At 38.2% G+C, this 13059-nt stretch overlaps 2 protein-coding genes across 3 annotated transcripts; one reads left to right on the top strand and one right to left on the bottom strand.

Annotated features, from left to right (window-relative positions):
• Window positions 1-281: 281 nt before the first annotated feature.
• On the top strand, window positions 282-7731 carry LOC124169023 (TM2 domain-containing protein almondex). The gene is made up of 6 exons (XM_046547488.1): window positions 282-547; window positions 617-690; window positions 780-914; window positions 998-1119; window positions 7289-7432; window positions 7518-7731. The coding sequence occupies exons 1-6, from the start codon at window positions 460-462 to the stop codon at window positions 7651-7653; spliced, it is 699 nt and encodes a 232-aa protein (XP_046403444.1). The 5' UTR covers window positions 282-459; the 3' UTR covers window positions 7654-7731.
• On the bottom strand, window positions 7663-10539 carry LOC124169022. Of its 2 annotated transcripts, XM_046547486.1 has the most exons (4): window positions 9118-10538; window positions 8766-9051; window positions 8104-8224; window positions 7663-7806 (listed from the first exon to the last, which is right to left on the bottom strand). In XM_046547486.1, the coding sequence occupies exons 1-4, from the start codon at window positions 10421-10423 to the stop codon at window positions 7729-7731; spliced, it is 1791 nt and encodes a 596-aa protein (XP_046403442.1). In that variant the 5' UTR covers window positions 10424-10538; the 3' UTR covers window positions 7663-7728. The 2 variants fall into 2 exon arrangements, with proteins under 2 accessions (XP_046403442.1, XP_046403443.1); XM_046547487.1 differs by lacking the exons at window positions 7663-7806; window positions 8104-8224 and adding an exon at window positions 8370-8553 and having other exon boundaries at window positions 9118-10539.
• Between the last annotated feature and the right edge of the window lie 2520 nt (window positions 10540-13059).

Below are 13059 nucleotides of genomic sequence, written 5' to 3'. Positions count from 1 at the left end.
TCATATTTTTGTTTCACTGAAACCAGAATTCTCTTCTTTGGATTCCTGTCATACTCGGGTACACCCACGAAGCTGCAAGATTGACTTCAAGTTAGGCAAAAATACCATACTACTAGGCGAAATTTACAAATCCTGATGGATCGAGGCGATATCGCGATATATATTAGGCACCTACCCCTGACGCCACTACCAGTAGCTTCTTGAGGGCGATAAGAGATCAGCGACAAGTTTTGTACGGGTGGCAATCTTGGTGAAAAAATCTTTCAGCTGGTTTGCGCTATATACGTCTTGTTTTGTTTAGATTCAAGCACAACATTGGTGGGCGAGTGTTGTTTTGAACTGTACACGATTTAGTATTGAGTCGTGTGTTTATTTTCCTCTCATTGCCAATGAATTCGGATTGAGCTCATACTATGGACTTTATATGTTTTTATAATTAATATATTTGAGAAGTATAAAATGATCAGGATGAAGGGTGGTTTGGGTGTCATAATCATCTTGCTATTTTTTAAGCTTCGAGTCTTGGGTGAAGAAGTAAACGTTGAAGGTAACAACGGGTAACTCACGGTAGTAGCTGTATTAAGTATGGAAAATTTTTTGACTCCCTTCCTTTCAGGTGAAGATGAAGTTGATCTGAAAGACTCAAGGGAGAAAAATGGAAGTGATATCCTGTCGTCTTCTCTCTCAAGTGTGAGCTGGAATATACTTCTGTGAATTCTATTTGTTTAAAGGTGTATTAAGTTAGGGCCATTTCAATATAAATCTTATTTTCGTTCCAGGCCGAAGAGCATAACTGTCCTACGGATGTGGAGTGTTATAAACTTGGTGATCAGTGTGTTAGCTGTGATTATAATTACAGTTGTGTTTATGGGGAGAAGATGAATGTTACTTGTCATGCTCGAGTCGACTGTATTGTAAGTGCTGACATTAAATAGTATCCACTGGTGACTTGGAATAAAAGATAGGTATGCATATGTAATTAATCGCCTTTTTGCAGGGAAACAAGAAGTTCCAGGTTCCTATGATGTGCCGATATTGCTACCAAACTGATCCGTGGGAGCACAGATGTGTTATGAAGACGAATTGTGTGTCGGTTGACACCCCTCTGGCGTATTATAAGTGAGTATTATCCATTTAACATTTTTTACTAGCGATTGGAAAACCGTTGTTGCTTTGAGTACTTTATGAGAAATGAAGATCTTTTAAGATTTAAGAGGAACCAAAGGTGGGAATTTGGCCCTTCACGTCGCAAGGTGTGTCCCTCCAAGCATGTTCTCGACTCTACTAATACTAATAATTTATTGGTATTGAGACAATGGCGTGGGGGGGGGGGGGGGGGTCAAAAACTAGGAGGGGAAAATTTTGAAAAACAGGGTTCTAAGTACAGGGTTTTAAACTAATTTTTACTCTTTTCATAATCGAATAAACTTCATTTGTCAAAGTGTTGTCGACACCATAAGAAGGGGTCCAGCTCGGGCCTAATAATGTCATATTGCATCATGAAAGGAAACCAAGTAGTGGAACCCGGGCCGGAACGGGGTAAGCGATTTTTAAGTGCGTATAAAAGCGGCAATAACTATAACTAGTCCAGATTGGTGTTGTTTAACTTATAAGCAACACCAATCTGGATTAGATATAGTTATTGCTGCTTGCGCAGCATCTTTATTTGCACTTTAAAAAATTGCTTACCCCATTCCGCCCCACCACCCCGGGTTCCCATGTAGTACATGTGTCTTGTAAAAATGCTTTGAGTTGTGAAATGGACATAGCATCTTTCAAAGTAGGCTTCAATGTGAAAGAAATGGGAAAACAATAAACATGGAATTTTTTTCCATGAAGAAATTATGGAGAGTAGCAGGCCTATGTTAAAGAAGATAAATAGAAAGAATTTAAGAAGAAAAAATGCCGCCAACAAAATTTGATCCAGGGACGTTGGAAGTTGTCATCACTGGACTACAGCTCACATGTCATGACTAGGCTTCTATTTGGGAATAAATTTAACCTGTAAATGTTTAACCTTTTCCCTACTAAAGATGTATATATATGTGGGGATGTTTCGTGACGAAAGCCGTATATTTCTGTCTGAGATTTTCCTGGCCAGGAGAACGAAAGCCGTGTATATACGTTTTCTAGCTCTCCCCCTTTTATGACGGTCGCGGGTTTACGTCGTCTTTGTCTCAGGACCCAACGCTGTGGGGGTTTAGAGTTTACCCTCGGAATCTGGGAGCAGGAACCCTGACCCCTCGTCTTTTATTACCCCTCAAAGCGGTCATACAATTGTTTATCCAGTCAGTTTTCGAAATAAATATTTGTTCATTTCTCAAGAAATGTAAACCAAGAATTGAATTATTTGTCTTTTGAGCAGCGTTATCAATTTTTAAACGAAATTCTACGATAAATATCAACTTATATCTCGATTTCAATCTAAATATCATATTACAATTGATAATGCATACCCGAATTAGATTTTTCAATATGTTGTTGCAAAATTTGTTGAATTTTATTAAAGTATTCTTCAAAAATACTTCCTATAAAGTTTATTTCCATTTTGTTGTTCCACCATTTGCCACCACTAAATAATATTTCCCATCCTTCTTTCATATCCGGGCTTTGGACCGGCATTGGCGAAGTTAAAAATATTTTTTTTTGTTTTATATATTTTTTAACTTTTTTTTTCATTATTTTATATTTTGCTGTGGAGGGGATATTTTTATTGTGAATGAACCAATCCATTACCAACTAATAGTTTAGTTTGTGTGAAATATCTTAAAGCAAGGTACATCACAAAATCCTACATCACATATACAGTAGAAGATCGATAATCCGGAATGCGTGGGACCAGACCCTTTCCGGATTAAAGATATTTCCGGTAAATAGATCTGTTCCCTGGATGCAGGCAACACTGCAATACGGAAAATATTTTTTTCCGGAACGTGCATTGGCATCAACAGAAATGATGTATTGCTGAGTAAGGGATCAAGAAAAACTCAATAAAATTCATGATGAAAGGCGTGAGAATCTTGGATATTTATTGAATATATATTATGGTGAGAATCTTGGATATCTATTTGCCATCTGTGATTAAAAAAAGGTTCAAAACATTTGAAAATATTCTTCGTCCGTAAATCGCAGAGGTACTCTTGATAAGGCCAACTGTAAATGAAATAAATATGACAAATAATATTTTTACAATCCGACTGGAATATCAACATTTTGCCTCTCCGTATTTTTCAACATGCAGCTATCGCAAATTCCATGTCGTTTTCACGACTACTAGCATACATTTATCGGTAATTATCAAATCCTCCGATCGGAGGTAATCCCACTTCGAGTACGTTACCGTAAATAACAATCGAATTTGAATGTTAATTCTTCAATTTAATATTAATAGTCGCAGCTAATCTTTTAAGGGCGGAAAACGCGAGTATTTTGGAAAATCTACTTGGCATTAACTTCATAAACAACGCGTTCCCTAGCGGCATGAATCCCGAAAAATTGAAAAAATTGCTTACCATTACGTCCATTGGATATTTATTTGCCATGGGTGGAGTGGCACGCAGTATCTGTGGCAGCAACATCCGCGCACTTGGTTGTTGGTGCGTTCTTCATGAGGTCGGTAAGTTTGACCTGTTTCCAGCGGCTGCGTCTCTCTTGTATTAAATTGTTTTTCAACCTATGCATGTGTAATACCTCCATATCGTTGGAAGAAGAGGGCCTCTGCTCCAAGTACTTTATGAGTTTTTCTGCATAAGTGATTGCGTCCGACGTAGTAATTTTCTCCTCATCAGAGCTGCAGTCACTGTCGGTCACGTCTTCATCAACTGTCGAACCCGTGACTGCATCCATTATCTCTGCATCGGTCAAGCTTTGGTACACTGGGGCATTATTGTCGCAGGCATTCCATTCTTTTAGATCTTCATCACTTATGTCGGCATCCAGCTCTTTCACAAAATTTATAAAATGAGAAACGGGATCATTTCTGTATATCTGGATTCGTGTCTTTTTCCATTCTTGCTGCAGACAACACACTTCCTAATGGGAGCTGTTTTTGTTGAAGTCCGGGAAATGTCTCTTCAAGTCTTCCTGGGTAATTTTCGCTTGAACTCCTTCCCATTGGTTTGTAAGTTTTTGTGTGGTATTTCCCTAGTAATAGTTGGATCAGTGTAAGTTGAAGTTTTTCAAGTGGTATGTCCTTTTTCTTAACTAGCTTGTACAATGAATGCACATTTAGCACTGAAACATCCAGTATATGAAAAAATTTTTTTATACCACTTCACCGATAGACTCAATTGAACTGAGCATCATGTCCACTCTGTCAACAGCACCCATGGAAGCATTGTAGTCAATGACACATCTTGGTTTTCTATTGACACTCCTGTTATACTGTCTTTCTTTCCTCTCTTAACTAACTTAGCAGTGTGGAATGAGGAGAGCATCCACACCTCTCTCTTGTCGCACCATTTCATCGCGAGCAGTTTTTCTGTAGACTTAAACTGCATCATGCCTTTTTTCAATTTTTCCTCCAGCTTCGGCATCTCTTTTCTGTTTTTTTCACAGGTTCCACGTACATTTGTTGTGTTGTCATGGAGCCAGGAAAATAACATAATAACAAATAACAGTGGGCTTGAATACCAATTATCAACAAACAATTTATGACCTTATCCTAAATATGGCCCATTAGGGTGCGAACAATATCCCCTGATTTCCCCAAAATCATCATTTTGCGGCAAAGTGTCAGTGCTTGCTCCCGTGTACACTAAAAAATCAAGGACATAGCCTGTTTCATAGTCACAAAGGATGAAAGACTTTATGCCGAACCGGCTTCTCTTGGAAGGAATATATTGTTTAAAAGATAGCCATCCTTTGAATAACAACAAGCTTTTGTCAATGCACAAATTAGAGAATGGGGGAAACACTTCCTTGAATGTCTTTCTAAGGCGATCCACGACAGGGTGAATTTTGGAGAGTCTGTCACCTTGACTTGATTGCCTGTTGTCTGAAAAATGCAACATTCGCAGGATCATCAGATATCTATTTCTAGACATTAATTTGCCAAATATTGGTGAACCAAGAAGAGTCTTTTGACTAGTACTCATGTATGTATTGCCAGTTTTTTATTGCGCGGCATAAGCAAGGTAATCGCCAAAAAACAATACATTTCTGCCACTTCGATGTCTTTCCAGCTCATCAGGTGATGAAAACGATCAGAGGAATTGTCTAGTCTATACCTCCAAAAGTTATTGGTTTCCAGACAAATTAACTGCACTAAATTTTCGGAAAAGAAAATTTCAAAAAATGCTAAAATTGGCGAGTTTTCAGATACATCTGCCTTACAGCCAGAGGAGGAAGAATCAAAATTGTATATCTTCGGCGATAAATCTTTGGCTCGCCAAACAGTGCCTTTTCCACTTATCTTCCTTTTCTTGGGAGGATTTTCCTCCGCATCGGATGACGAATCGTCAGACGTAGCCTCAGAGAAGCGCAGCTCCCGCGATATCCTGGATAGCGATATAGATGTCAATTCACCGGCAAACTCTGTTCCCAGATCATCGTCCTTGGAATCGAGGCACAGGTCTCCATCCTCACTACCACTCCGGGTCAAAATCTCCAATATCTGTTGATCCGATTTCAATCTCTTTGCCATGATTCCAGCTGCGGCAAACAGAGATTAAAACACTGGCGGTCCACTGCCAATTTCTCACGACGAATATAATAAAGTTATCACTTGCAGAATGAGAACGTCAAACGTCTGAACGACTTAGACAGAAGTGAAGGGAAACTTTATAATCAAAAAGAATTGTGGGTATGTGAACAAGAATGAACTTTACCCATTCTGAGAAATACGTTTCTATACTGATGGGTGGAATTCCAGAGAAGCTCTTCAGGAGTTATTTCAGCCCGTGGTGGAGTGTATTTTCCAAACAAAGTGAGGGATTTAAAAAATTCTGAGAAAAGCATAATTATACTGATGGATGCAATTCCAGAGAAGTTCCACAGGTGTTCTGAATGCCTGTGTGGAGCATACTTTCCATGCGATACCAAGGTTGCCCTGTGACAGACAAAGAGCTTTTCTTGCGAGGATTTTTTTATCATGAGTAATGCATTTTGAAGAAATAGTTAATGAGATTTTTGGAAGGGTTTGAATTCGATAAGAAAAATTTTAGGAGCATTTATTTGGGATTGAAATGATTGCTGCATTAATTCCGTTAATATTGACCTTAGAACTTCGTTTAAAATTTGACAGTGCACAGAAATAAATGAGGAATTTAATTTAAAGTCTGCAATTTACGTGCAAGCAACAATTATCCATGTGCCAAATACTTATAAGCAATCCATAAGTTGACCGCAAACCAATGCCGCAGGTATGGTTGTAAACGCGGAAAGAAGGGATCACATCCACCCTCGTAGTCCGAGATAATGTGGAATACCCGCTGTGAGGGGTCGAAAAGGGTTGGGGCTGAGAGGGTGTAATTATCCGAGAGACTCTTCTTAGCGAATGCCGTCCAATAATGCTCTGTACCACGAGAAAGAAGAGTCTCTTGTGGTTCAGTACAGCAGTCATGCTAAGACGAAAACTCCGCCATCTCGAAAGGGTTAAATGCATTTTTTGTTTAGGCAATTGGTTATGTAATCCCATATGGAAGGTTATTCGGGGACAGCTCCTGATGATCTATAGCACTACTAAGTTTGATTGAACCTTGAGACACGCTTTTCAGATGCTGCCCTTGTTAGTAATTATTGTTCTAGGCATTGAAGGCTGAAAGTATGACACAAAGCAAATGTGAACAAAGCTTGTATTACTTGCAGTGATTGTCAGCAAGGCGTATGTAAGCCACTAAATTGTGAGAATGGCTACCTTCATTTCAAAGAACGATATGAAGTAGTGGCGTAGCCACAGGGTTTCCCGGGTTGCAACCAACCAGACACCCAAAACTTTATATGCTTTATTTAACAAATACTTGAAAAAAAATTACTGCTTGTAGTCCGGAAAGTCACATTTTCAACATCAGAAATCCCAAACTTTTCTGGAGATTTTAAAATTTTAATACTGAATGGTATGAGGCATATCAGGGCAAAAGTTTTTATGAACAGAGTCTAAAATATTTTTTGCAACTGTTTCCAAAAACTGTGCAAATATGTATTTCATTATTTTCAGTGCAGTTGGATTAATTTTTTTCTTTTCCAGCTCTAAATTATTTGATGGCACAATAAGATCATCCCTTTTCAAATTTCTTGTGCAAAAACCATTTTGAATTTGAGTGTTAAATTTATTCCATTTTATGTACAGAACCAACTGCACAGTGAGAAGTGAGATCAGATGCCTAGGACGTAGAAGGTTTCTTAAAAAGTTACGTTGCAACTGGACTGGTGGCTACCGGTGGAGTACCGCCTTGATTCTAAGTGTCACCTTAGGAGGATTTGGTGCTGACAGGTATGGTTCTTTCATATTTTGTGCTCATGGTTTCTAATGTGCAAACTTGTGTTTTTTTAGTAACCTGATTTTTATTTCATATCAGGTTTTACCTTGGTCATTGGCAAGAAGGCATTGGTAAACTCTTCAGTTTCGGTGGTCTTGGGGTATGGACTCTGGTGGATGTGATGCTGATTTCAATACATTACTTGGGTCCTGCTGATGGGTCGTTGTATATTTAAAATGAAAAATCATCGATTTGGTGTTTTAATTAACTTCTGAGAAGTCATATTGTACAAAAAATAAACTTTATAAAATTATTTTGCATTCATGATGTCCTCCTCTATTTGGAGCAGTATTTCATCCTTGTGGCTTTCATAGTTGCTGGCATTTATCTGAAAGGAAGACGAAGAGCATTTATTAATTTTTTGACATTTAAAATGATGTTAAAATGCCATTTTTACTAAATTCTAAGGTGGCTCCAGGTAATACATTATCATTTTACAAAAAGAAATGTCTCACTTTAAACAAAATTGAAATATCATAATTAAAAAAAAAATATTGATGTGGTGTATTTATGAGTGTATTTTCATTTGGATAAAATCCATTTCAGTTTGTGTAATTATAAAGTTAAAATAATTGATTCTTTGATTCAATTCAATATTGATTCTTTGAATTACAAAGCTGCTTACCACCACAACTTTGCGTCCCAATTTTCTCAGCAGCCTCAGTTTTAACATCATCAAACCATTAGGTATTTCACTTTCATGGAGGCAGTTAGAGCCATCAAGAACTTCAATGTGCACCATATTCCTGAAAATGTCACAAAGTCAGTCAAGTACTAAGAGAGCCATGCCTTCCTTGGTATAAAAAAAATATGTTCTTCTTATTTTGAAAAGAATATGTATAATAAATGGTGGTCAGATGGGAATGGCAGCTAGTGTGTTGGCTCCCCATCCCATGGCCTGGAGTTCAACTCCAGCTGGCGGTGGAGAGTCATGAAGGTCAGCTGATTCTTGCTAGGGGTACTTCGTGGTGGGCAATTCAAGTTAAGTACTCAGTCAGTAAGATGGCACATGAGGCTGTGGTCTTCTCAGTGTGTTTTCTCAAGAGCAGGATGATTCCAGGCTTATTTCCCTTCCCTGTGGAGGAAGGAATATTAGCTGCTGGTTGCATCCCGCAAAAAAATGCCCTTGTCCAACAAAGACCCGGTACATTTATGAGCTATAAGCTTAACGCACTTAGCCACCATTCTCACCCAGAATATAACCAGAGCTCTATATTTCCTGAGCACACTAGATGGGAGATTGTTCTTGGGATAAGTATAGACTCAAATATACTGAGAGGAGATTACCTTTCATTACGAGAGGCTGACAGCACCACTCCTGGAATAGTTAGGAAGGGCAATGAGTTCCCACATTTAATGTTAATGCCACCAGGTAAGATTACAGCATTTTTCACATCTTGGATAACTCTCCTGAAGAAAGGTCTTTGCCTAAGTATTACTTCTTCATCAGGATTATATGGGCGCAGCAGAAAAAAATTTTTCAAGTCGACATCGTGCATAACTCTAGGAGTTTCTATGGATATACAAGTTGAAAGGAGCTGAAGACGTGCCTTATAGCGCACTTGGTGGGTCTCTGAAAAGAAAATTTCCCTTAAAAATAAGGTAATATGGCATACTTGAGCACAAAAGCATTACTTACCTAGTAAATACTTCTTAATTTCTTTAGTGAATACATGTGGAATTAGATTCACCGGTTTATAGCCCATTATCCAGAGAGATAATATAGTATCAATTAAAACATTTTGTTGGTTTTTGTACACTCCACTTTTTATCTTTTCTTCAATGGTTGGTATGATATTTCCTTCTATCACATTTTCACTAATTTGAATGCCAAGATAGCCAGCTGCCCACAGAAGCCTTGCTATATCTTTAGCTCTTCCTTTACCTTTTTCATTGAATGGGTTGTACGAATCAGGAGCATCAAAACTCACTATTGCACCATCAATCAGATAATTCAAAAAGTTTTGATCTGAATACAAAGCATCTGCATAAAGAGCTATAAGGTGGGTTAATCCAGCAAAGTTGTACCTACTAAGAATTTGATTATCTTCAATGAAGCACTTTTGCATGCTTCTGAGGAAGTTCCTATCATGGCTTCTATTGTGACGCAAGGCTTTCACCACCACCACTAAATGGGCTGGGTCTTTGACTAACTTAAGGATATCTTCTGAAACACTGCTGATCAGGTGATCAAGGAATACCGGATTGTTTATTTTCAAACCAGTTTTGAATGCTACTTCGGATATTAGGATCATTTCCGTGTCCGATAATTCGTTTATATGATTCTTGTCTTCGAAAATGTGGTTTAATCCCAGAGCAACAACCTCTTTGGCTCTTTGATGTTTCCGACCAACACCAGAGAGAAATAATATTGAAATGACAGTGGGAATTTGGACACTCTTCTTGAACACTTTCATAGAAATGTCTATGAGAGCTTTGTATGAGTTTAGAAACTTCAATTGGGGTCCAACCAAACCCAACCAGCAATAATTAACTCGTATTGCATCTTCGACGGAGATTCTTGGTATTTTTTCGCAACATACTCTATCTATGGCTCTCATCAGCACTTTACCACGATCTGAATGCTTACGCTTACCTTCTCCAAGGTAAACAATGAATTGCAATAGCTCGCTCAAAGGCAATGACTTTAGTTGGTTTACGAGCTGGCGACTATCATTGGCTTTAAAATTATTTTCCTCATCCTCTGACCACATGCCATAGTTCGCGATGGATTTCTCGCCTGGAACTTGAAAACTGGCGGGATCTACAGTCAGTTTTTTATATTTTTCACTAGATCCCAGAAATTTGTAAAATCTAAACATTAATGTATCAGGCACAATCCCTTGATGCACGGATAACACTTGCATAAAACTACATGACACTGAAATCCCATTAAAATATTTGATCAAGGCAGTATGAGGCCCACGCGTCCTTAATAACCACATATCTGCTTCAAATTTCCATGAGCATAAAGAGCTAAAAACAGGTAATATTTAACAAAACAAGTAGCCCTCCATCATCTCTCACCCCCCGCCATCTGAAAGAGTGACAAATGAATAACAAATTTCGTTGAGACGGAGGCGAGCGGGTCGTTTCTTCCCGTTGCTTTGAGGGCTTTGAGCAAAGAATGCCTCGAAGATGAGGAGTGCTGACAAAAGATTCCCACGAAAAACAAATCAAATTTTTAAACTATGGTTTATGGCTCTTCTACCGAATGGATGGCGAACGTGGGAGACTGGGTAAGAGAGGAATGAATGAGAACCTAATTCAATGAATCCTGTGCTAATATGTGTGTATACATCTGCACTATGCATCGTCATTTTCCAGTGCGTAAAATTAATTCTGTAGCTGGTCATGAGATTGTATGAACTGGTTATAGCGAGAGAGAGGTACATGGGGAACAAAATTTCTCTGTTGATGCATTTACACCCATTTATGAACTTTTTTCATAACCGTGTAAACTGGTATTAATAGCTACTGGGTATGTATATGAGTATTGGTATCAGGTTGACCTTTCCTGAGCTGGAGTTGATGCAGAGATTTAACATCTAAAGCTATTTGGAGATACTTGAACTGCGTTGAACTTTCATGTCTCGAACGCTATTGCAAGCTGTGGTTAAGGAACTGCAAAGCCAGTCTTGAAGTCTTAACCTCTCTCGATTTTGGATGTGTTGCACATCTTTGAATACCAAGGAATTAGTAACTGTCGCCGCGCAACGAAGCTTAAAGTGAAACAGGGTTGGAAATTCCGTTGCATGGATTTGCACCTGTATGTAATGCTGGATTCCACTGTTTTACACCTAAGATTTTGTTTTTCTCAGAGTTTTGTTATACAAAAGTCCTTTGGGGTCAGCTATCTGGACTTGTTATTTAATGCTGTTGACCTTTCAGTGTCTAACTCAGAGCTGAGAATAGTAGGAATAATGACCTGATACTGGTGTAAAACCTTGAATAGATTCATTCACTCAGAATGCTAGTATAGTATGTATATCAGTAAAGGGAAAGCTTCTACATATCTATTTAGGTCCATTGTGATGGAATCAACTTTACCAGTGTTTCTATATTTGGTTAAAATGACTGTCAACGTATGCCAATGAGTTAACGACGTTAGAATTAGTTCTTGAAGTAGTTTGAAAAAAATCATTTCAAGGCAGTTTTAACACCAATTCTTCATTTTGCTGTTAGAATTGCCGTGCATGTATAAATGTAACCCTGTCATATAGCATCATACAAGATCTGAGTCTTTAATGATGTTTGGTGAATTTATTCACTTGCCTCCATCTTATTTTGATTCTAGACAGCTCTTGCAATTGAGATTTGTTTTATTTTGCTCGTCTCAATGAAAATACACTCGGTCTGCCCTCCTTAGCAATTCTGGGAGCCACAGCACTTATGCTGGACATGCTTATGGAGTCCAGAGTCTCCCTGTTCATGTTAGACATAGCATTGCGAAGTCTAAAATGTGTTATGTGCTTAATGAGCACTTTGTGAGAGAAGGAGGAAAAGTGTGACCACTGTGAGTGGTGGTAGTTATTGGTGTTAATAGCAAATCCTACTTCCTCCTTGTGATTTCCAAAAGGTTTGTGCATGCTTTGGGCTCATGCAAATGTGTATCTGAGGGTTTTCTGGATTTGACTGTATGTATTTCATTATAAGTATGTCCTGAAAATGATGCCATTCCCTCGAAATTGTTTTTTAATGTCTCTTCATTTTAAGGTGTTTTGCTAGGTGAGTTTTTTTTTAACTTCATGTTGCGTATCTTCAATGGTTTGCAAGTTTGCTTTGCAGAACTTTGAGTTCATGGGTAAATAAATAAATATTGAAAACTTTGTCAATTCCTAACAGCTTAATTCTGTAAAGCCATTGCTTCTTTCAGCTTGTGCACATGTATTTCTTCTTGAGAATTATGTGGGAATGTTTTAACTGGTCAAAGTTTCACTGGATTGCATGGAATTGACAAAGTTTCCAATGCATGCTTATTTAGCCATTGACATATATGTATATACTAGTTGATTTGATAAGGGCGCTGCTAGGAATTAAGGCTTGGGGGGGTTTTAGGCGCAAAACAGTGGGGTCTGAGGGTGTGTGGAATACCCACCAGGGTAAGCAGGAGGTGCGAGAGGGCCCTCCCCTCGAAAATTTTTCAGATAAATGGTCTAATTGTAAAAATGGTGAGTTTTACAGCCTTCTGAGGGATATTTTATTAATATTTACACTTTTCTTCAAGTAATATTAATCCAATTAAGTGAAATGGATTAAACTTAAAAATTTTCTGAGCTCAGGGGGGATTTTATCCCCCATAAGCCCCCCTCGCTGCACCACTGGATTTGATAAGTGCATAAAGTATGTTGTTCATTTTTTCTTTGGTGTGTGTTGAATGATATTTATTGGAGTAAAACTGAGGAGGAACTGTCATGCGAGACAGAGAGTGCTCGGGTAATGTGGTTGCATGTTTTAAAAATAGGTTTCTCATTGGTCTCCTATTTTTATGGAATAGTCTTCTTTTATATGAATTCAATGAGCTAAAATTGAATGTATTGTATTTTCAAATAATTCTGGAAGGATTTCTCATTGCATTTTT

The sequence above is a fragment of the Ischnura elegans genome, chromosome 12 (genome assembly GCF_921293095.1).
Source record: "Ischnura elegans chromosome 12, ioIscEleg1.1, whole genome shotgun sequence".
In the NCBI taxonomy this organism is placed as follows: Eukaryota; Metazoa; Arthropoda; class Insecta; order Odonata; family Coenagrionidae; genus Ischnura; species Ischnura elegans.
Note: the sequence above shows the minus strand (reverse complement) of the source record. Positions and strands in the feature narration are given on the sequence as shown.